The sequence below is a fragment of the Lineus longissimus genome, chromosome 1, assembly GCF_910592395.1.
Source record: "Lineus longissimus chromosome 1, tnLinLong1.2, whole genome shotgun sequence".
Lineage (NCBI taxonomy): Eukaryota > Metazoa > Nemertea > Pilidiophora > Heteronemertea > Lineidae > Lineus > Lineus longissimus.
The window spans coordinates 4,284,393-4,309,015 of NC_088308.1; the positions used below are offsets into that span (position 1 = coordinate 4,284,393).

The 24,623-nt window shown below is 38.8% G+C and overlaps 1 protein-coding gene across 2 annotated transcripts; it reads left to right on the forward strand.

Annotated features, from left to right (window-relative positions):
* The first annotated feature begins 977 nt into the window (after nucleotides 1–977).
* Nucleotides 978–23,813, forward strand: LOC135485888 (homeobox protein ceh-8-like). Of its 2 annotated transcripts, none has more exons than XM_064768245.1 (7): nucleotides 978–1,209; nucleotides 5,574–5,687; nucleotides 8,006–8,097; nucleotides 8,703–8,804; nucleotides 19,013–19,548; nucleotides 19,960–20,066; nucleotides 20,236–23,813. In XM_064768245.1, exons 2-7 carry the CDS (start codon nucleotides 5,597–5,599, stop codon nucleotides 20,424–20,426), a joined length of 1,119 nt encoding a protein of 372 aa, XP_064624315.1. In that variant the 5' UTR covers nucleotides 978–1,209; nucleotides 5,574–5,596; the 3' UTR covers nucleotides 20,427–23,813. The 2 variants fall into 2 exon arrangements, with proteins under 2 accessions (XP_064624315.1, XP_064624322.1); XM_064768252.1 differs by having other exon boundaries at nucleotides 19,963–20,066.
* The last annotated feature ends 810 nt before the right edge of the window (nucleotides 23,814–24,623 follow it).

Sequence of the window (24,623 nt, forward strand, 5' to 3'; positions counted from 1 at the left end):
GCACCAATTGACTTCATGCTAATGAAAACCATAAAATCCGAAACCCAAAATGGATCCCAATAATGCTTTGTAAATCATATAAGTGCAGACGGACAATCCCGTTTCAATATCATGAGGGACTTCGGATAGCCACCGAGAGCAACAAACGCTTACAAGAGCGAGCGCCGAAGAAAAAGAAGAAGAAGGCAGCGACGACGACGACAACGACGACAACGACGACAACGACGACGACGAATAAGAAGAAAATTTAATACAAACAATGGAAGATCATTTGTGAATGAATCCCTTCCGCATTTAAAAAAGCAAAGTTCTCCTGCCGGGGCAGTTTCATTGTTTTCTCTTAGAGGATAATCACCAAGAACTTTTCATTATTGCAAGGTCTGTGTAATTACCAGCGATTTTGATAAGTGATCATATTTCTTGACGCCCAGTCTTCAGAACATCAATCAAACTACAACCCGAGAGGCGCAAAGCACAAAAGCTAATTTTTCTTCAAAGGCTTTCGATGGCGATGGGCTAATTCAACATGATTTCACGGCCATCTTCTGCCTTAGTCATTGTAGTCGATAGAAACATCCAAATTATTCACACATGTACGATATTTTTTTAAAACTCAAATAAGTACATGTATGTCGTTGGGACAATAAATGTACATTTATAGTGTTCACATTTTTTGCTGAAATGATGAAACAAACCAATTACTTGACTCCTCTTAAAAACTACTGTCCTCAAATATTACCTCCACTAAAAAATCTATCCTCCCCAAAATGACTATCCTTCTCAAAGTACCATCCTTCCCAAAATACTGTCCTCTCAATAATACTGGTTGTTCATCATTGTTTCGTCCACTTGTTCATAATGATGCGATACTCATGCCTCAATGGACGCACTGTGCACGCGCAGATTCACCATTGATCTACTGTATACTGATGGCACTCGCCGCATCCGGACCAGTATCAGAGATCACACCACGCCGAGCAGACGTCACTCTCGTCTGCTGACAATTGAATCCCGGGTTTCTATCCCTCATTCTTTCATTTGGCAGGTCCAAAATAATTCATTAAGAGGAAAACAAACACCTTCAAAATTGGAAAGGAACTTTATAAAGGAACATCAACAATTTTTAAAAGGATTATTTAATCTGAAGTTGTGTTTTTTTTCCTGAGGAATAGAACGAGGTATTCTAACGTTGAGGACAATTATTACAGGGTGAGTTTTATGTATATAATAGTACTCTCTCAATTCATCACTTTGGAAAAATATTTGAGAAACAATTTAACCAAAAGGTATTTCAAGTGAGGGAATTTTTTAGGACATTCATATCATTTATGTGCAAACAAAACTGAAGAATGGATTTGGTCTTACTATTGTAACATCACGCGAAAGTTTTAGAATTATTAATATATTTGATGAGGTTTTATTCATGGATTTAATTGTACCATTCAATACCAAAAGGCAACTCAGTAAGGATATTAACTATGAAGTAGCCAACTACAAACTACAAATTGTAAAAACGAATTCAGTCAGATTGAAGTTTTCCCATAAAACTTTATGTTCTTTTTTTAATTCATGTGGCTTGTTTTACTTTGATTGATAAACGACATAATAGTTAACAAATTTAAAATTACTTTCGTGGTCCTTTTATCTACATGTAACAGTCCAGTTACATCCAGGAATTGCAAATACATGTAGTTGATGAGAATCAGAATTAGTTGATGTGTATACAAGTTTTGAAAATATTCTAATGGACCCACAGGGGCATTACGAATGAACTGTGTTAATATGTATTCAAGAACGAATTCAAAACAGTTTTAAAGTTAATTTTATGGTATTTCAGTATATTATAAGAAGGATATTCATTTGATTCTTCACTTTAAAAGTTAATGTTTTTGTATTTCGTTATGTTATAACAAGCATATTCATTCGATTCTTCACTTTTAAAGTTAATGTTTTTGTATTTCGTTATGTTATAACAAGCATATTCATTCGATTCTTCACTTTTAAAGTTATTGTCTTGGTATTTCAGTATGTTATAACGAGCATCGTCATTTGATCTTCACTTTTGAAGTTAATGTTGTGGTATTTCGGTATATATTATGACGAGCCTTATCATTTGATACTTCAACTTCTTGGTGCTATTACGTTTTGAAAAACCCAAACTAGTTTTCCTTTCTGCCAATTTTACTGTTGCCACCAACATGCTAATAACTCCAATAAATCGAACAACATTATAACTCTGTACATAAGATGCCTGCAATAATCATGTAAGCTGGTGATACTAGCAAATCCGTAACTATAACTCAGTTAAATGGATATATGTCTTACGCGGATTGGTGAAGACCGACTACGGTAGTTTAGGACGAAGTCCCTTGGGGGATTGCAGCGCCTGGCTTACTTCGACGAGTGAACAGGACATACTATACGGTGACAATGGATGATCGTCTGTGTACTTTTATGAAGGAATGACAATGGTTTACTAGTATCAAGAATTTATAAATAATATTCATATATTTTCTAACTGGTATTGGTGAGACTAAATAATTTATGAAAAGGTTCCTTGAGGATTTACAGTACCTGAGTTTCACTATAAGACTTAAAATTTAACACTAAGGCACACCAGGGAGTGACAATTGATGAAAGTATATTTAAGAAGGAATGACATTGGGTTTACTGGTATCAAGAATTGAATTTTTGTTTTTGCTTGTAAGTGTTGGGGAAACTAAATGAGTTAATGAAAATGTTCCTTGAGGGATTACAGGCTTCTGGCGTTCACTATCAGACATTGAAGTGATGAACAAGGCATAACAGGGAGTAACATGGGATGAAATGTACATGCATTCAAGTCATCAAAGTTTCAGAGACAGTCACAGGTATATTTTTAAAAACATGATATATAGTCTTTATCAGTTCTTGATATACCTTGAACACCTAGCCAACGAATGTCTGTCAACCACATCCTGACAATGTACTTAAAAGAACTAGCAGTCATGAGGGAGGAGTTCTGACCATCCGGAACCTGCATCAAGAATCAGCTTTACGATGACCAGCATGAAATACGACAGATGACAGCATTCGTCACAAGAATAGCTAGCCTGTAGTAGCAGGACTGTCAATCTCAGACTGTGAACTATATTGACTTTCAAGTGTAATACTCTCCAACAAATGATGTGAAATCTATTTTTACTGTTATTTTTTGATGTCACTAAACCATCCAACTGCTCTTAGCTGGGGAAAAGCAGCATTGTCTTAATTCATCATTAGCCAAAACAAACCTTTGGTTGCCCAACAGTTTAATTCGATATTTCGGCACAAAATGTTTTCCTCTTCTGACGAAGCTTTTATTTTAATGATAAATGTGTCCTGAGAATGCTACATCAAGCATCTGTGTGGCTAACCTCAGCCACAGAGCACCTTTATTTAAACAAGGCTCATGATCCAATAGTGCCGGGAGCGACAAATGAAATAAACTCGAGAATCAAACATTCACATTGAAAACAAATGTATCCATTTATGCTATTGAAAAAGCTTTTATGTGAGGACAAATCATCAATTGACGGAACGGGTTTGATATCTAATGGCGCTTTATGTTCCAGCCAGTCCCAGGGTCAATAATACACGCCCTGCAAACATAGAAAAGTCAAACGTCATCATTTTTAATTCATTATGTTTTAACTTTACAAATTGAGTGGCATTAATCCAGTTTAATTGATCAGGTTTTTTATTGGTATGGTCTGATTTATTACTTTCATCACGGACTCGATTTATCTATTGCTGAAGTCATGAATATCACTGAACTAAGAGAACTAAGAGGAAAATTTTAAAAAATTGTCTCTCAAACCTTTACGAATTCGATAGAGTGTACCATTCATAGCCAATGAATTCATACCTGTCATGAGATTGTCGAAAAACTGACCCAAAGGTCCGCGGATATAGAGTATTTTAGTATAATGTGGATGTTGTATGCAATGTATTTCATTCTGAAGCAGGTGCCACTGTACCCGCGCAGTGACATGCTGTGCATCCATCTCCATGGACCATAAAGTATATTACATGAGACGATCTCATTTTATTGTTGGTAACAAAGATTAACGGCGTCTATATCTTTGTCTCGTCCGTATAGTCTCATTTTTAAACCCATATGCTATGCATCTATCCTCAATACTGCTCACAGCATTGTTTGTTTTTTGTTGAAAAAAATATAAGACTTAGTACGCTATAATCGATCATTCGGTCAGCCAGTCATTTTAACACTAGTTTAAAAATACAACATGATGCTCGTTTTGAAACTGAAGAAGTAAATTGTTGATGAAATCCATGATTGTATTACAATAGACCTAAGTGTCATTATTTTGATTTTGAAGCGGTGAATTGTTGATACAATTTGGCCTCGAGGTTGCTCCAGAAACAATGATATCAAGCCAATGCTGGTACAGGTACTTTGAACAGTGGATAACCATACTCACATTCCTATAACATGAAATTGCTTTAGTTTTTCATCAACCGTATACGTTTAGCTGTAAGAATATCGAACTTTATTTCGTATTTTATATGAAATGCTTTCATAATCTACAAAATGAAGTTCGATTTTAAATTGAGCCTTTCTTTCATTTGGTCGATATGATATGACTTACCTTTTGATGTTCTACAACAAAATGACACTGACAATGAGAGATAAAATGTTCATGTGACCGATGAAGTGTTATCAGAAATACAATATCCCTTGATGAAACAAAAGTGCATTACATAAACATGTGACGTAATTAGATAAAATTATTGCACATATTCGATTTTTAACTGTTGACAAATTATCTAAATTTCATTATTGATGAATAATGTACTTGTCAATTGGGAAGGGACTGGAGTTGTTACATGCTGTGCCTTATCGATTCGTAACGGCAGCATTTTGTATCCATTATCTATAATCAGTATGGGCCTTTGGGCGAAATGAGTTGAATCTTAATACCACCTGCATTGCTCAAATTGCCAGCTATTACAGTTATTATACCGCAATCTCTTACCTGGGCCTTCAGAAACTGCCTTTTGAGGTCCACGAGGCTGTCACGCCCGGCGGCCAAGCACATCTATAAAGTGGTAGCATGAAACCGGAGACCGGTGTAAATTTCTATGTGCTACACGCATCTTTCATGTTTTCGTTCACATTCAGTACTTTGTATGTACATCAGTTTTGTTGTTTCATGTGACATTCGTGGCTTCGAAATTCCAATGCGATGAAAGGGTAAAAGAAAGTATAGACAAAGTGGAATTTTTAGATCATGTTGAATAAAGTATATATTTTAAGTTATTGTGGCAATAAATAAACGTCAGACTGAAAGGTATAGATATCAGTTCGAAAATGCTTTTGCAGGAAGGCAAAAGTAGTTTCTTGCAATAAATTGTTGTGTTAGCTTGGAACCAATTTAGCCCCAAGGAAAGAATTTGGTTAACATTATCGATGGAGCTGGAATTTCACTTGTAAAGCTATCATGAACACCTTGCCAGTTCCTGTTTCAGGAGTGGTCTACTGAAATATTTCTTTAACCAAGGCATTCTTTAACCAAAATTTCATTTTTCAGGCTTGGCGTGGCTAGGAGCTCTGATGTTTTGCTTCCATTGTCCACCCGCACTCCACCCGGCCGCGAGGCTCGGGATGGAGTCTCTAACGGGATTCCCTTGCGCACCGAACCCATGTGAGTATACCATCAAAAACCATGGATTTTTGTAAGTTCCTTCAATCATTTCGGTCATCTCGGACCTGATCTGTCTCATCCGATCTGCTTGTAGACTCAGTTGATTTCTTCGTATTCAGGGATACTCGGAAGTAGTTGGAAGACTTCCGGGTTTTTTTATCCAATCAAAGGTGTAGAAATTATCTGCAGCACGAGAAATGAACTTCCCGAATCACCAGGTCGCAAGTGTGGCCTTCCTGTCTGTTTTGCTTTCGAAATACGTGGATTGCTCAGTTTAAGTTCCAAAGTCCTTGCAGGATCAGCGTGAAAATGCCAAGTTTGATCTATGGTAATGAAAACTGATGGATAATAGGCGAGTCACGAGTCACCAGATTACGTTATAGTATCAGCGCTGCCTCACTTCTTACAATGTAAGGGTCGACTCACTTGAATCATTAATGCCCCGTCTAACCAGTGTCAGGTTTAATAAGAAAAACCGACGGAGTGAGGGATATTTCAAACTTTTAATGCTCCGTGTAATGCTGAGGATCACTTGGTCTTTATTAAATTACCGAGCGCTAAAAGTATAAGCCAGCTTACGAGGGCGCTGGGGGACTCCTAAGTCTAACCAGCCGCACTGGTGTTCGGAGCCCACGGGACAGGATAACCGAACCAGCCTGTTCTTCAGTTAGCTATACAAAAGTATCGTGAATGAGCGAAAATGGATTTAGTCTTAGCTCTATTGAATTTGCATTAGAGAGAGGCTAATTACTTCTGACCTGGCTATGAAAACCGATCTTTCACCATAAGGATTGGCTAGATCAGGCTCCCTATCAGTATTGAGCTTTGCAACTCTGGCATTGTTTTCAACAACATCAAACATTGGAATTATTTGATTCAAGTTAAGCTCTATGGGAATGGTAGACTAGTCAGTGGTCTCGTGTCTGAATAAAGACCTCATTTTGGATCTTTTCAGCACTTAAATGCATTAAGGTATCAGATGATGTGAGGGGTCATGTCTGTGATCAGTGAGCCAATATTGCTATTTCGATTATCCTAGCTTTTGAAATCAATACGCCATGTCATCGAACTAATTACTAGCAACTGTTACATTCAATCATCATTACAAAAAAAGAACCTTCGATGTTGGTTCAGGCCTAATTTGATGAATAACATTTAACACAAGAAGATAACATAATATCTTCTTTAAACATCACGGATTGATCTAAAATGATAAAGAGTAGAAATATCTTGAAATTGAAATGATCAAGTCATATTATGCAGCCACCCTTATTTTTATACGCCCAAAATGTACATTAATTGAAAAGTACAAATGATACTTTAGAAATTTGTAACAAAAACTGACAGTGTGTGAATAGGGCTGATTGCGGGGTATCAACATCTCGATCAATCACTGAATCAGGGGGTCTAGAACCTTCTAAGATGTACCAATGATCTATAAGTTATTACCAAAGATATTTATCGCGCGGGTAGTTTGACCCGTAACGCCTACTACAACCGATATAATGAAATAATAGAAGATATCATTAAATTCTGCCAATTGCCGCTAGTATTTGTGTCTGATGTTTGCAAAAACTATGCTATGTATCACAACTATATCTATTCATCCTTTGTTTTATATAAGTAAGCATATTGAACGCTGCAACACCGATCCCCTTACATTATTCAATAGGTCTTTATATGTGTTTGCTTGATTGGCGGTCGTTCCCAGGCAAAGGCGACTCCACCCTAATAGGTGATGACCCCATGTTTTCTACTCAGAAATGCTATGCTAAGGCAATCTTTAAGGCGAAGTACCCCATGTACAAGAGGTAGCATTGTTTTAACACACACTCAGATCTGAACCATACAGTGCACATGTTGCATAGAACTTTTCGTAGTTAACTTGACCTTTAAAAGCTTGATGTCTATTAACAACGCTGATGGTTTCGTTCTTTTGTTTCAAAGTTTTCATATTCAAAATCAATTTCAATTTGACACCACAATAGTGTTTAAGACCATGCACGGATCGGTTGTCGCTTTCATCTTCACAATATTGAACAAGGTCCTATAAATACTAAATCGTTTTGATCGAACTCTTAATGTGTTTTTTCCAAAGATACAGAGCGAGGGCTTTTACGTGCAAGTTATCTTAAATTACCGGATTCTCCTTACCGTTTTCTGGCCAAAGAGTCTTATTTTTGGTTGAGGTGGTATCTCGTTGTGACTTTTGGACTTGACTGAAGTGTTATTCCTACTCTTACAGGGAAACCTGAGACCCCAAACCTCGAGAATTCCTCTTGAGCATGTTTAAGCTGACCAAATTTCTTGGATTTCAGATGGCGGTTACGGTCTGCACCACGACCTTCACGATGACACGTTTGCCCGGCGCAAACAACGGAGAAACCGAACCACTTTCACCTTACAACAGGTAAACAAATTTTGTAAAAACGTTTTCAAACAGTAAAAAAAAAAGTAAAGTTTGTTTATTATAGTGTCACCCCTAATGAAAGGGCCAGCCAGCTTTTTGGCTTATGAGACACTCTTCACTTTCAAACTCCTATCTCTAATGCCAGGCGCCTGGCGCGAAGGCAGTTTGTACCCTATATTTAACTAGCTGGCGGCTAACCAACCGGCCGCATCGGAAAGAGGTTACCAGCGGGCCTCGAACCTTCGACCTTCCGTTCACGAGGCGGGCGCCTTAACCACTAGGCCATCGAGAAACATGTCTTGAGTGTGCATTTGTAGAGACTTCCGGTAGATTCTCCAATGGCAGAAGTAATAGATTCTGCGTTACTGCTGTAAACATTAGAAATGAGCCAATCACAGTGCAGTGTTGGTGTATTGGATCATCCTCATGCATTATGCTATCAGAAAGGGATCATGCAGGTCTTTTGAGCATCTAAATATCTTGCAATATCCTTGTTTTTCATTTCCTTTTTAAAGAATCTGAAACAATTACCATTTAAAACAAGATGTTTTGCTTATAGAATATAGCTTTATAATCTTTGTTTCCATGCTCTCTCTTGTTTTCAGTTGGAGGAGTTAGAAAAGGCCTTTGCTCAGACTCACTATCCAGATGTATTCACAAGGGAAGATCTTGCCATGAGGATCAATTTAACAGAAGCACGTGTACAGGTAGGTTCTCTTTGAATTCGGTACTTAATGATTATATCAGGTATCAAGTAACTCCTTTGTTGGACTCTGAACATCGTATTCAACTTGAATACCGATAAAGTCACACCCCTCTTCACCAGGCGACGTGGCATCACAATACAATGATAGGTGTTGCAAGTCTTGAAAGAGAGAAAGTTACTTATAATGATATATTGTATCACGGTGCAAACCGGCACTTAAGCCTGATTGCTATATCAAATCTGACCATGATAGCAGTTTTATTTCAAAAATGCAACGTGAGCAGAATTGTGACAATGCAATCTCTTACCGATTTGACATGTCTAAGATGACATTTGTGATAATTAAGGGTTGTATAAAGTAGCATTTCTGTGGTTGTAACTCTTGTTAATAAAAAACCTGGACATCAAGCCACGCCCATGCACTCTTAAAGTGTACATTAAATGGATGGGCGGTTTTTTACTTCAATAAAAAGCCGGGAATAATAAAGTTTCGCTTGTCGTGTATGAGAGTAAAGTAACATACATTTACAGTGATATGTTGACAGCAGACACTAAGACATGATTATTGCCTCTTTGACCTCTGTTAGACTTTCACAACAATCTTAAACAATCATGACAGTGTTTTTCTCTTGAAGGCACGTGTCCCTGTGAAATGATTTTATGGTTGACGTCATATAATTTAAAGTACCTGCAAGTATTTATTTTCCGAAAGAAAAGTTAACAGCTACAAAATATTGTTGGATGCGCACATTTTTAGGGTCCGTATCCCTCTGTGACAGGTGACAGTCCTAAGCCCAGGCTTCTGTTACCAGAGGCCCTCAGAGAATGAGCCAAGCATTTCTATCAAGAGCGATGGCTTATTATTTCAAAGTATGATGTGATGTTGCCTCTAGACCTGAAAGACTTAGTGAGGTAACCTTTAGATGTCCGATTACATAGTAGATTAAATAATCTAGCAACTAAATAGCACTAAACCTTCAAGTGTATTCTGTACAAATCACGAATTTTGCTTTTTTCAAAAGTTAAATCAACTAATGTAAGCTTTAACATCGGGGTTTAGAATAAGCTGGTGTTAAATGGCTGACGTGTTTCACTGCGTTCAACTCAAACTTGAATATCAATTTCACACTTTTTTTTACATGAGGCTTCAATCAGACGACAAAATATGATATAATACCTATGATCTGAGATTATGTGATTCAAATTTCTAAAAAGCACATTTTATTCTGTCAACAGTTTGACATGTACTACTCGTATTCATTTCAATAAACAGTTTTGATTCGAATTCAGCCGATAGAATATGAAGAACGCTTTTGATTTCTTTTTGATTTCGTGTTTGGTAGATGAAAGGCTTTTACATGTATATGCAAACACTTTCTTTGTGGAATTGTCGGCCCCGATGAAACGCATCTCAATATTCTCTTCAGCAGTGTCCACTGCCTGCTTATATTTGATATTAGTGCAAATTGTTTTGGCAGAAACCAAATCATTTCTGATCTGCAGCGATCATTTGGAGGTTCTTCTATAAAAACATTACGACGGACGAAATAATCGTGGGGAGAGTCTTTGGTCTTGTTCGTCACCACGGCGTAAACGTTACATGTATGATCGAAAGATTACGAATAAACGAAGCGGTATGAGCCTGCAGAAGTATTTCATGTATTTGTCCGACGTGTATACCACATGTGCTATGTCTGGTTCTCACCATGCTGGACATATTGACCACATTCATGCAGGTTGACATTGTTCTCTACAACTGGTATGCACCAAGAAAGTATATCAAACGGAAATGAGCGAGTTTACAAACAGGAATCGAATCGAGACCCCTGTCATACTTCAGACACGTTTCAAAAGGCAGCAAAAAATGGGGCGTGGTAGTGTCACTAGCATGAATGATCCACCACACATTCTAATCACAGGCACACTGCCCGCATCTCTCTAAAAGACACAGAATTGGCCACCTTTGCGATAATTTGCCTCTGCCACCTCTGGCAGTGGCGCTATGATTACAGGGTACGGTCATCTCTCCACTGAAACCCCGCTGTCCCCTCACAAAAACCGCGTGAAATTTCACGCTGCTGTTCAACTCAGGTTGATAGGCAGCGCGTTTGACCAACAGAACAGCCCTTGGATACTCATTAGATTTCCATTGCAGACACGTAGAAAATCAAAATGAAATTAATTCGTAATAGCTCAGTAATTGGTGCTTCTGTGGATAAGGCACGGGCGGCCTCAAAAATGGCCGCCGTTTGCTTTTCTGTGCTCAGATTTGTAGACCTCATTCCAATCAAATGGATAATTTGCTCGGATCAGAAATATTCTTCAAAGGCGCAGTCACGGCACGAGGTTTGCCAAGGGTGACTTAATCAATCTGGTTCTGCTGCCCGCCATGTGTCCCCAACACGTGCCAGCCAATTTGGTCACGAGCGCCGAACATACCTCGGCCACCACTTGCTACACGCAATCGCTGCCCATAAGTTCACGAAAATGTGGACAATACAATAGAACGCTGCACAATGATGTTGATGCATGCTTCGCCCAAACCTAATAGTGTCATTATATGAGGATAATAATTTCATTAGCATCCTATTCTCGTGGGTGATGGAAAGCGTCAAATGATGGGCAGACGACATTGTCCTGGTGGCAGACGATCACAGGGGTCGTGGCCGACGAATGGGAATATATACCCCTGCCGAAGGGTGTTTTGGACTGTCCATCTCTCGAAACGTTCTTATGAACGTATTGAGGAACAAATGCTTTTTCATGTCTAAGAATATTGATATGAGGCTGTTTACACGGGACCAAACTGATCTAAACTGCCATCCGGATATTGACCCGATGCTTTCTTGCTAAAGATGCCAACATACCTCGAAAAGTGGCTGAGGTTTGGTGTCTGCAGACCCTCTCTGTCATGTCGCATCTATCTTCCTGACTTTTTCTCTTGCACTGCCAGACGCCACGTCAAAGATGCGGCAGCAGGAGCTTGGATTGGTCTGGGAAATTACATTACTGTTTCTTCGCTGAAAGCTCTTAGCAGATGGCGCAGCCCGGAAGACCAACTTTGACGAAATATTCATGCTGGGCGTCTAATAGCCATCGAATTGCTTACAGATAACAGTCCATGGTGCGGAGCCGCGGGTCCCAATCGTGGCTTTACAATCGTTAACCAGACACTTTCAATTTCTAACTCTATAGTCCCTGCTTAGTGTTGAATGTGCTTAGTCTTTCCGGCGAATAAAAATGTTTCTATACTTGCTTGTCGTCATCTATTTCTCATGTTGCCACATTTAATATCCTCCATGACAAATCTTGAGACATAATTATGTAAGCTTATGTAAGCAATCCAAGTAAGCTTTTTTTTAATATCTCGATGCTTCTATCCTTCGTCATAACCTTTATGTATGATGCATGTTCTTGCTCCCAACCCGGTGTTCGTGCCGCCATCGCAGCCATCTTTCCTATGTTTCCATTGATTGAAGGCGTAATTGCAGCAAACAGTGCAACATCAACACCAGTTAATGGTGATTATTAGACTGTACACACAATCATCCCCGCACAAACAGGATCAAAAATCGAAATCCACTGGTTTCGGGCGTTATCATCGTCAGTGGCGTTGCCAGCTTTGGGCACGGACGGCACAGGCAGCAAACATCAATAAAGCTTAATGTTTTAATGTCTCCCCGCGGTCTCCGAATTAGAAAGACACAGGTGCTGTCGGAGTAATCTCATAATTAAGTTTGCATAATACAATAAACATTTTTCTATTAAATTACTGGTCGGATCAAACCCTGGGTACCGCAGAGAATTGTCTCTGTGTTCCTCCGCGCTAAAAACGATACGCAGTTCGTCCGCGAGATCTTACATGTTCGGGTTTGTGACTTCATGATGTGTCGAGGGAACCGTTTCGAGATAAAGCTGTACTAGTGATTAAAGGTGATTCTTTAGATTTATTAGAGCTAAGCTAAGGTGTATCATGGGGGTCGATGTGATCAAGGTTTGCCCTGATAACCCTTAGATTGGATAGTAGAACAATGAGGATTTAGGCCCAGCTATAGGGGCGAGCGAGCGGGCATTGTTTAAAGACGTGTTTTATGGACTGAGGGGAAACTAACGTAATGTATTTTGTAATGAAAATGAACCACTAGCATGGTTGGTTGGAAGTGGAAATATCATCTGAAGTCGCCAATCGCACCAGTGGATGATTTTTTAATTTCCAAATAACCACTGTAGCCGGTATACCATACCATAGGTGCACAGCGGAGGTCTCGCTAAACAAGTTCTATTCGACATTCGCAATAGCATCCTGTGTACACACCAAATGATGACAATTCTCCAATCCACATATGAAAACAGACAGAAAGTGGAAGTGTTCCCTTATTAAACGATTAAATTAAGGGAAGGTTGTAATAACTGACCATTTTTTCATACAAAAACCATCAAAATGATAGATATTATACATGCTCAATCGTTTGATTGTTTGCATACCTTCACCTGGACTATTTTCATTGCAAATTTCATGATGGAAATGACCAAAGTAATAAATATTGTCATTGTCGATATGTATTACCTATTTTGGTTCAAATTCAGTTGAACTAGACGCAATACAACGTTCTGTACTTGATACACAGCAATCTCGAGTCTTTTTAACTTGGACACTCCTCAGTAGATATCAATCAAAACTGGGATAGCTTATTTGTAATTATTGGATAAAACACTTATTACTTCTCTTAATGTCATTTATTCAAGTATGAAGCAATATAAAATTGATTTCTTTGGGCAGCTTGACCAGTTTGTTTATTCTAAGTCAGAATCTGGTAAGTAACTCTTTAATTACCCCGGATAGAATCATCCATTGATATATACCATGACAAACGTATTGGCGTCCCATTCCTGTCCTAATTATTTTTTCTGAATACACAATCCACCAGTAATAATCATGTCCTAAGACTAATCAATGGTAAAAGTTTCAGTCGACCCCCCCCCCCCCCCCCCCCCCACACACACACACCTTATCACTCTTTGCATGGTCTTAAAACCTATATCAGATAGACTACAAGGAAATTCATTGAAATCAAGAGTTCCATCCTCAACTAAAAATGATTAGTGAGACTTCCAATAATATCTTATTTCTGAGAGTTTAGAAAAACTTTCATGCGATTGAAAGGTATACCTTTGGGGCACAAAACATGATTACTAATTAGAAATTTTTAAAGCATTTATAATTGTTATTGATGTAGTTTTGAAATATGAAAAGTGTCCTGTTTCTGCGAGGAGTTACTTGACCTGTCCGTTGTGAAACCATCCTTGCGGTTGTGTTACACACTCCTACCACTCGTGCCCTCAAGCGCTTTCACGTTTTTGAATTCGATAATTGCGACACGAATAGCGTTTAAATGTGTACGTATCAAATTAATTGAATTATTATAAACTGTAATGCCACGTTGCATTAAAAATTGTGAAATCAAGCTTCAGTTTTATATTTCAGAACGTCATAGGGCATATAGGCCACTTGCATGATTACTGGCCCTCCAAAGTGACCTTTGAAAAGGGAGCTGAAGTACATTTTGATATGAAAGGTTGAAGTTTCATGAGAGGAGCGAGGTTGAAACACTTCGCAGCGTCTACTCCAAATGATTCTGTAGAATCACCTGTCACAAGGGGTTTAAACTTTTCGAGGGGGGTCTACATATCAAACTTCTTTCCACGCTTGCAACCAAAAACCATGCACTAGAAGTGCGTACTGGTTTAAATTTATCGATAGTTTAATCCGATTCATATAGAATATCTGTCATGACACTCCAACTTAAGCTCGTCCCTCGAGGCGAATATCGTGTGGGTCGAGGTTCTCTGATATCGGGTGCTGCCGAATTCATGCCCAAGTCTAAGAGGATTATATGTCATACAAACTTGATTAATTTGATTTTGGAGCTGACTTGGGCGTAAAAATGGTTTAAGCGCGACATCGGTTTGATAAAAAGCAAAAGTCAACTTAATGTCATCTGAGAGTCAGCGAAACATGTAGATGGGATTTGAAAGAGTTCCATTGAAATATACTGAAGTGGGAGAGATTAAATAGAAATATCTGTTATTCAAAACGACTCTAATCCCTTCTAAACTTATTTAGCTACTCGAGATGGAGCGATGACTATAGTCACAACTCTAGTGAAATTTCAATAAGATTTTTATTGAATTAGTACACACGTTAGGATTTGAAGGGATTTCACAAATAATGTTAACGTGCGCAAATAATATTTCAACTAATGTATGTTTCAGTCCACGTAGCAGCCACACCAAGTTGGCTTTCTGTGCTACATGTTTACAACTTTTTTTAATCTGGTTTGAATTGAAATTTTTAGAAAAACAGGTTAGACGAAAGTCGCGTGACGTTGTTCCGAATCTGGCCTACTCGCAATTGAAATGCCGAAGCAAAGGCATTTGGGAAAGTGGTGTCCGCAGCATGCGTGTAAAAAGAATGTCCGATGTATAACTTTTTATTTGGAATCGTTTGAAATTTAAAATGATGTGGAGGTTAGCTTTTATCTATGTGACTAAAATGAAATATGGTGCCCGAGTCGAACTTGCCGTAAACCGGAAGTAAAGTTCCGTAAAACCGGAAGTGAGGTTTGATGGCAACGTAAGCAATGCTCGGATGCACGGGATGTAGTTGTCAAAGATGATTTAGGTGTAGGACCATCACAAGTTGCGATTCTCTTATTGATTTCTCTAAGGAAAGAATGAAAAGTCTCAATAAGCCTTGAGGACTAGTGATTTTAAAGAAAAATGTTTGACGAACATTAGCTTTTTTGACGATGAAAATGAGAGAGAGAGAGTCATTAATTTCGAAGAACAAAGCCAGTGGACAAGCTGCTTGCATTACTCAAACCTTGTTAATTATTCCGCCAATGAAAAGGAATTTAAAGCAGATATAAAAAGCGACGAAAAAAACTTCCTCGTCTAATGCGAGCGTTTCAAAGGTTAACGTTTGAAATGACGTTACGTCTAATTAGTGAGGAGAGATTTGAAGCCGGAGGGGGTGTTTTAATAAATAACAAATTGCTGAGGATACAAGACGCTCATTAAATCATCATATTAATGATACGGAATTAAAAGATGAAAGGCTAAGAGTATAAGCGTTAATTGATTGAATTCGCCAGGAAAATGTAGCCTGTTGCCGTTGAGCTGATTGGCTGTGACTTCGTTAATGGGTAATAGTTTGCGAAATTTCTTATTAAGTCGCGCTTAATTGTGTTATGGAGTTTCAGATTCGTGACTGGTGGTGTTAGACATGCCTAACGTAAACGCGATTAAAACAAGATCAACGCTAGAATACAAAATACAACTCTCTCATTGGTATAATATTATGCTTAATTTTCTTTCTATGCGTATTCCTTTGTCCATAGTAGGTCTTCAAGGCCTTTGTCATTTTACACCGTTTTGTCCACAAACACTAAAAGCATCTTGCTTTATACGCCGCAGAAAACGCTTATGTGTAGGAACACCAATACTTGATATACCAGAAGCCGGAAACAGTAGTCGACGAGGAACATAGTCAGCTGAAGCCCGAACTACCAAATTAGAACAGTTAACTGGCTAAATTCGGTTCGTAATCTAACAACTCTTGTTGGTAAGTTGACTTTAAAGTTTGTCAACTGACCAAGAAGTTTGAATTGACCAACCTTAAATTGGTCAACTTATCATTTATTAATGAGTTGCGTTTTCAGTGATATAAATAGTACAGCTCATTGGGCAAAACATTCTTTCTATTCGCCACCGTACATCACATGATTCAATGCGCGAGTTCAGCATCTGTTCTGAAACAATCCGCTCGACTGTTTTCCCTTGACAAAAAAGAAATGCAATTATTTTCAATAGATAGCATCATTAATGAACTTTGCCACTGGGCGTTGTTTTCTTCACTTTTTCATCGCGATTGTGAAATATTTTACTTGAAATAAAAATAATTGAACTCAGTCATGAGCTCATTATTTTGCTTTTTGAGAACAAATTAGGATCTTATTCGGATACAAGGTGAATCAGATCCATGTCAGTGAATTTCCTTCACATCAGTCACCTTTTCGGACATCACTGTCTACCTCTGTTTGTAAGCAAACCCTTGCCTTGTATTGCCGTAATTGGCAAAATACTGTCTCCAGTTTTCCCGCGATTGTCAGATATGGTCCTGCAGACATAACACTAAATTTACTGAAAAGGGGCGAGATGATAAAGTAAATGATGAAAAAATGTGTTTATTTATGTCCATCAATATTAGATAGTTGGCTCAATTAGTGTATTTGGTGAATGGCCAACAGCATTAGTTGAATTGACTTGGCGCTGATACATACAATGGTATTACCAGGTATGGGTGCTCGCGGTGTTTGAGAGAAAAGATAAAATTACCATGAATTTATTTTTATGTGAAAATTTATATGATAACGAGCGTGGATGGGTGTGCGTTGGATACTGTTAGCTATTGTTAAACGTGAAATCCATAGCTTATTATCAAATAATTTGATAGGAATAAATGCACTCACATGATTTATTAACATAATATCTGCAATTTAATCCTTCGTAGAACTTTTATTAAATAGCAAAATAAAGAATCAAAGTATTTAAAGAAGTGGAAAAAATCACATGCCTCTCTTTAAACTATCGGTCTTCAATTCAAGGGTGAAGTTTTTCCTTGATCCGTCTACGTGCGGCAAGCCGCTTGAAACCATGCAGTCAAAGATCAGGAGACTTATCAAAAGAACATCAATTAAGTTCCAGGTACATTTTTATGTCAATCCTCTTTGAATTGATTGCTGATTGCGGACTGATTGAAAGCCCCTGGAGGATGATATCATGATCATTGTCGAATAAAGCACCCAATTTGAACACGATCGCTCGCCATTACTTTAGGCCTAATGTAATTATATGTATACGTTCCATCAAAAATTGCTCAAAAAGGTCGCAGATTACAACTATTTGAGGCGATATATCATTGTTATTTTCATTTGAACTTCCTAATCATGCTGCCATTAGCAATGATTTCTGGCAAAGTTACATCGAGAACATTCTACGAAATATAAAACTTTTCAATTCATGTAGGCGAAATATTGTCAATTTTCAATTTCAAAGCATTCAATTGAAATTGATTTTATTCAGATGATGAGTAAATGTGGATACACCCATCGTATAGGATGTATTAAAATGTACAGTACACGTACAAAAGTACACTTAAGTAAACAAAAAAACTCGGATTTCATTTACAAACCGCATCTAAGACCCGGGATCATGTGATGTACTGTAGCCTATGTACATTAGTCTGGGGAAGAATTTGATATTCCACTGTAAGATCTTAATCACTGGCCCTAGTCTCTCTGGCCATAAACTCCCGAGAAATCATTAAACAACACGATAGGACTTATTCTTCAGGGGGACTGTATGGTAATGTCATCAAAAAGTCTCTCCGAGAAATCTGAGCAACGGCGGACATTCGAGTATTTAGATGATGATCTTTGATCAGAATGAAATGGGTTGGACTTTGTCTGCTCATGAATGGATAATTTCTATCATGGCTTCTGTCGTCAAACGCTGGTCTGTACTGTACAGTGTGAATGAAAACAAAAAATAGCAGCTAGTTTAATGTATTGTAAAACTAGTAGGTAATGGTCAAATTAGCTGTTTATCGAAAATCGACCAGATCAACACTGATCGACTCAAGTCCGAGTGGGTACAATCATCCCATCAATAAAAACCATCATTCTGAATTCAATAAAACACCTTCTGACTTTATGATAAGTGTTGCACTTCGAGACAATTGCATTTCGAATTATACGTGATACTGTACGAGTAAAATAATGCTTCTTGCTGTAAAGATTGTATTCCTCCTTAATTTAAGCCTCCTTCTCAAACTTCAGTTGCCTAGTTACCAAAGATAAAGAACACTATAAATTCAGACAAGCTGATGGAGAATAATTACAACAAAGACCTCATATTTCCCGTTTTCCGAATTCGGTCATAACCAAAATACAAATGTTGTCCATTATGATTGGTTCTTGGCAACATCAATCGCGGAGAAGCAGGAATTCTAACCTCTGATTGGACAATTTCATGTCTTTACAAAGGTTAATGTCAGATGCCCGGGGATGAATTCCCCTGGATATCCTATTAGAAACACTACACGTATATGTATGTGTCATATGCATCTTTTTCTTGCTGTCGTTCCAGGTCTGGTTCCAAAATAGACGAGCAAAATGGCGGAAGAGCGAGCGGTTTTCGCAACAACCAAAATCTGGCGACGGCAAGACAGAATCAGGTCAAAACAAGGAGGGAGAGAAAAACTGCCAAGAGCCACACAGCCCACTCTCTGTAGACCTTGAGGTCAACAAAGATGACGCCCAAGATGATGTGTCGTCTGCGAGCCTCGTTTCCGATCACAGAACAGACGACATCCAAGTTACAGACTCCGAAGACATGAAAATCGATGTTTCGGGTGATATGAGTGACTCAGGCCACCTAGACTCAGGCAGCTCATCGGAGAAGGACCAGTTGATCAGGGAATCGGCCTCACCCAATCAAGGGGGAGAGAGGAAGTCCCCAAAATCAGACAGATTCGATTCGAGATCACCTCAGCCACATTCCCTGCATCTGCCGCCACACATGTCCAAGCTGTCGCCACCATTGCCACCACCCCCTCCGCATATGCTACCGTTTAGTGAATATGCCAAGCATCCGTTTCCACGATTTTTCTCTCCTCTTGAAGGGTAAGTTATAAGAAAATGTTGTTCTATTTATGGCCGTTTGAGCGATTTCCCCGAACTAATGCTTCTCCTGCTTCCGGATCATAAATATTCAGATTGCGATTCAAAAGGTTAAGCCTTGATTGGTCTCACGGGTTGAAAGTGTATCGTAGTCCTCATCATACACGTGTGACATGCCAGAATTTAATATGATAATATGGAGCGTACAATGCTTGAATAATTCCTTGCAGGGGTCTACCCACAATCTTCCCTTTTTTCCCTATTTCAACATCCCGAATAGGACTTTTATGAAATCCAAAAAATCTTCAAAAAAGATCAGCTGAGTGTTTTGTGGCGTCCAAAACCTACAAAATAACGAAAATTGATCCTCCATCAAAGGTCAGTTTATTACATTCCATCTACCTTCCCTTTCAGCAGCTTGTCGAGCTTCAAGCCTTGCCTTGACTCCTTCCTAACGAGCCGCCCGTACTTGCCTCCCCATCTGCCCCAACATCACCTACCACATCATCCAGCATTCAAAGGTCAGTAACCACAGCAACTATAGTACTAACCCGGTTGCACAAACTGAAGTAACGCAACGCTTCTATTTCTCCATAGTGCCTTTCAAACCACGGGTAACCAAATAAGGACATGTTATCTTCAGATTAGAGTGTTTTAAATGTCACTTACGGTCATTTTCAACTTTTGCAGGTCTGACCATGTGTAGTTGCTGCGTGACCAGACCACCCTGTAACCCTGGCCCGCTAAACCTCCCTGGCACGGAACAGCGCACGTCGAGCGTGGCCGATCTGCGGAGGAAAGCTCGGGAGCACTCGGAAGCAATCGCGGTTGAGGCAACCGGAAGTGGACCAAAATCGGACGGATCATCAAAATCGGATTGAAGGAGGATTTACTATCAATACAGTCAAAACTGAAAACATAAGAGCCATCATTTTCTTCGAACTGTTATTTATTGATGTTGGTTGTTTAAGTCAGCCCACATGTGTGATTGCCCACATCAGACATTTTTCTGATTGGATGACATTTTCTGATAGCGCCCAATAAATCGATGACTGTGACATATCAACACGGGGTGTTAGCCCGGACGGGAATAAGGAGATATATTTGATAACTTCTTTTGAGTGTCAAATGACGGGAAAATAGGTCCATTTGCCGTTCTTTCGGGCCAGTTGCGTTTTATGAAATGATTCAACAAGATCGTGTGTTATAATAACTGTGAGAACATCGATATTTTGGTCATGTGCGTAAGGTTATTTGATTATGTGCGTAAGGTCAGGGAAGTGAACATTTTTATTACCCCGATGCTCTATGTAGATGGATGTCTGTGAATATTTTTAAAACACATGTTGTGTTTGTTCAAGCACTCATAAGTGCATTTCTCTATAAGTCGGGCCAAATTTTGATTATTTTATGGTAACCGGAAGTGGATTTTGATTATTTTATTTTGATTGTCACACAGTTTTTATTAATCTTGTGCGTTATCCTAAGCATTATGGGGACATTAGGCTTCGATCTGCTACGCTGTAGGCCCTAGTGGGGCGAGCCAGCGCCGGTCTATAGGGTCATGAAACAGCGGAGACATTTGATATGAACTTGATAGGCGTCAAATTTTCATGTATCTTTGGCCAATGGCCGTTCGTTTTTGAACACTATCGAATGTTATGCGATGTATAAGCTCCTTCGTGATTCTGTTTTCATGATCAGCTTCATATTGTTTATTTATACTTAAAGGTGAGCATCTATATATAAAGGCCAGATGTCAATCGTACATATACCACGTTTGTTTGGAGGAGACTACGTTAGCATCTAACATAGCCTCTTGTCCCGTTAGCATGAACTTGTATTCCATGATATACATCGGACTAATAGAGAACATGAATAGAACTGCATTCGAACAACATGTACGTACATAGATGTCTCTACACAGTCCCCAACATATCAATTTATTCACATTCCGAGGCCATATGATCAATATACGTCTATTTTTCTATTCGATGCGTATGATTACCTCCATAAACTCTAAATTTCTCTACTCTTTTAGAGGGGCGTTAAGAAACATCAAATTCCACAGTTGGACTTCCGCCTTCGGTGTTATGGTATCATATCCGATTGTAGCAAGGTCAGTTTAATTTCAGATATGTAGATACATTATAGTAGCATTCCCTAGACACATGTTGGAGGATTTGGTGCTGTAATCGTTGACCCGATTTCTCAAGATATGGAATACATGTAGTTGAAGCTATACCGTATGTATGAATCGCCTGCTAATTAGAGATACTCAAGTATTTCGAAATCGCCGCCAAGTCTACTAATATCCATTTAATTATTTTTACATTTTTCTTCCCATAATAACGTCAACACCATTTCATTGACCATGTATGATCGTATCCGCTATCAATGTATCAGAAGTTGTGATTTTTAATTTACATTTATTACACCATAAAGTTGGGCAAGAAATCGATAATCTATAGGCATTAATCTCCGTCTTTAATTGAAAGTGTCATAACCATATGTTTTACTATTAACTATTCTCCTAAAGGACTACACTGTTCCTTTCACCGTTATTTCATGTGGCTCAGGTAGATTAAAATAAAGGTTGCCATAGTTCAGATCATGGAGGTATTCTTGATAATACCTCCATGTTCAGATAAGCTAAAATATGCCATTTATAGTGTCTGTGAGTTAGTCCAAACGACGGGCAACTGTTGAGATTTAGTGCGTATTTATACAAAACACGCGTACTAACAGATCATGAAATTTATACTTGCCTTAAAATAAAGCCGACAGTATTACAGTACTAGTCAGAAGTAACATCAGCCACCAGAATAATCGTGTTTAGCCCAGGGTAACACATCGACCATAGCACCGTATATACATCATGCAAGAATGTTGTCGCGATGAGGGATATTACTGCTGACCAATAGTGTAAAGTTTTGATATTCTGCGTAATCGCGCTGATTGTCAATGAAGTGAAATTACTTGTTTTTCGTCAGATCAGCCGTTTTTTGACAATTTGGTGCTGTATTTTGTTTCGTCTTGGTGGTCATCAGTCAACTGGTCAAAGAAAGGGATGTTTGCTGCTTAATGAGAGTTATGGTGAGTAATTCTACCCTTCATAGATTGCAAAATCGTTCGCTTAGCCAAACAATAGATGATGACGGAAAATTTTGAAAATAATGAATAAATGCATTTTTATGCAAGGCCAAAATGACACTGATGCTGACCGACCAGAAACATGGTTGAATAAACAGGGCCCAGTTGCCAAGATTCCTACCAATGACTGTGATTGACTTTTGTGATACCACCACGACACTAAATTTAATAACGGTTTCAGAATCGCAAACATTGTATTCATTCAATCCGAAGCTACAAACCTCTTTTTGAGTCCCCGAATTATTCTGCTCAGCAAATTCTGTCTCTCATTTAATTGTACATAAGCTCTCTCTCTATATATATGTTTATTGACTGCTATGAGACCTTTAACCTGTTTCGCCAATACCAGCAGGAATTTGCATCCACACATGGACGTTGTTCGTATTTATCTGTCATTCGGCACCCAACACACACGGAAAAGTCACAGAACATCGGCACCCAAGTCAAACCAGATTAAGGTTGCTTACGATGCATATTAGTCACTGGAGACAATAGAACCCCCAACTCCCGCCTGCTTCTAATCCCGTTGGCTGATTAGTTCTAGGCCTACTTCGAAACTAAGTGTGATCGGTAAAAAGGCCTGCAATGGGAGGATGGTTCATGGATACCATAGCACGTTGCTGAATTTATCAACCTACATAGGATTTTGTTAAAATCAGGCCCTTCCCATATCAATCCATAAAGACATTCAGACCTGTGTGCTGTGTCTTTACTGTGTAAGCCAGCATGCGATAAAGATAACTTCAGACATGTGTTTGCTTTCTTTAATGATTGTGTTATATCTCCCAATTCTGACTCTGTCAACAAGCTTAGATAATGGGGCATCCATCCGGGTGCACCTTTAAATCCACCGTCACTACAAATGAAAAACATAATTTTTTAAGTTTTTTCATATTTTGTGCGTCATGGCTGTCAGGAGTGGCGTCCAACTTCTTTGGGCTCCTGACCTTTCCCTATCCACCATTTATAGCTCAAACTTCGGTCCATCTAAATTCAACTTATGTTTATGGATATTTGGTGACTTAACTTATCTTGATATCACCATTTGGAAGGGAGTCCAGGCAGCAGCCTGGTATGGCGGGTCAGATCAAGTTACACCAAGTCGCAATATGCATGGGTCGCTCCCATCACAAAGTACATTCACACCTGCACGAGGAAAATATGCTGAATCAAATACGACCCACTCGCCGGCCTATTATATCATGCACAAAGAGAATACCAATTTGTCCCCCACCCTATAGTCTCTGCTTACAGCCCCCTAAAGATTTGCCACTTGTTCTGGTTTATTTCTCAGTATTGTGCAGTTATAAATTTCACCATTACACGGTATTGCCATTATGATTACACAACATCACCAGTATGATCACTCATTTTAAAGACGGCAATGTCACATTCCGCTCCCGACTGTCAAATTTAGATCTGCCATAAGTTTTGTATGAATTTGTTGCTTTATAGTTTCTTCCATTTTCTCGGACGAACTTATTTGCCATAGACACGCCCGCCCTATCGCTAATGAAAAAGCAGCGTTACCATCTTTACAAGAGCAGTACTAGTCAATGGTAACTATTCCTTACAGCGCCGGCCCCACGCATGCAGATGTGTACACTCCTCAAGCAGTGGCGACGTCCGCATCAATCACTTCTGGACATTTATTTGAACACGCGTGAAGTGTAGTAGCTGTGCTGAAATAGGAATATTACTTCTGACCAAGACTGGTTAACTTATATGAATATTTTTGTGATGCCATGCAGCCGGATCTCTATATACCTTTTCAGTCAGTAATATTTTAAGTGAAAAATAAATAATACTTACATGCACATGCACACGTTAATCGATTTGACCAACATCGCTTTCTTCAGAGTTTCTCGAAGATTCTCGTTTTTAGTTTATTTCATTTATTGTCGTTCATGAATCCATACTTTAAT

Excerpts from the sequence above, each read along its gene's own strand:
- LOC135485888 (XM_064768245.1), top strand. The coding sequence starts at position 5,597 with ATGTTTTGCTTCCATTGTCCACCCGCACTCCACCCGGCCGCGAGGCTC. Across the intron at positions 8,098-8,702 it reads CCACTTTCACCTTACAACAG|TTGGAGGAGTTAGAAAAGGC; the intron begins GTAAACAAATTT and ends TCTTGTTTTCAG. Across the intron at positions 8,805-19,012 it reads TAACAGAAGCACGTGTACAG|GTCTGGTTCCAAAATAGACG; the intron begins GTAGGTTCTCTT and ends CTGTCGTTCCAG.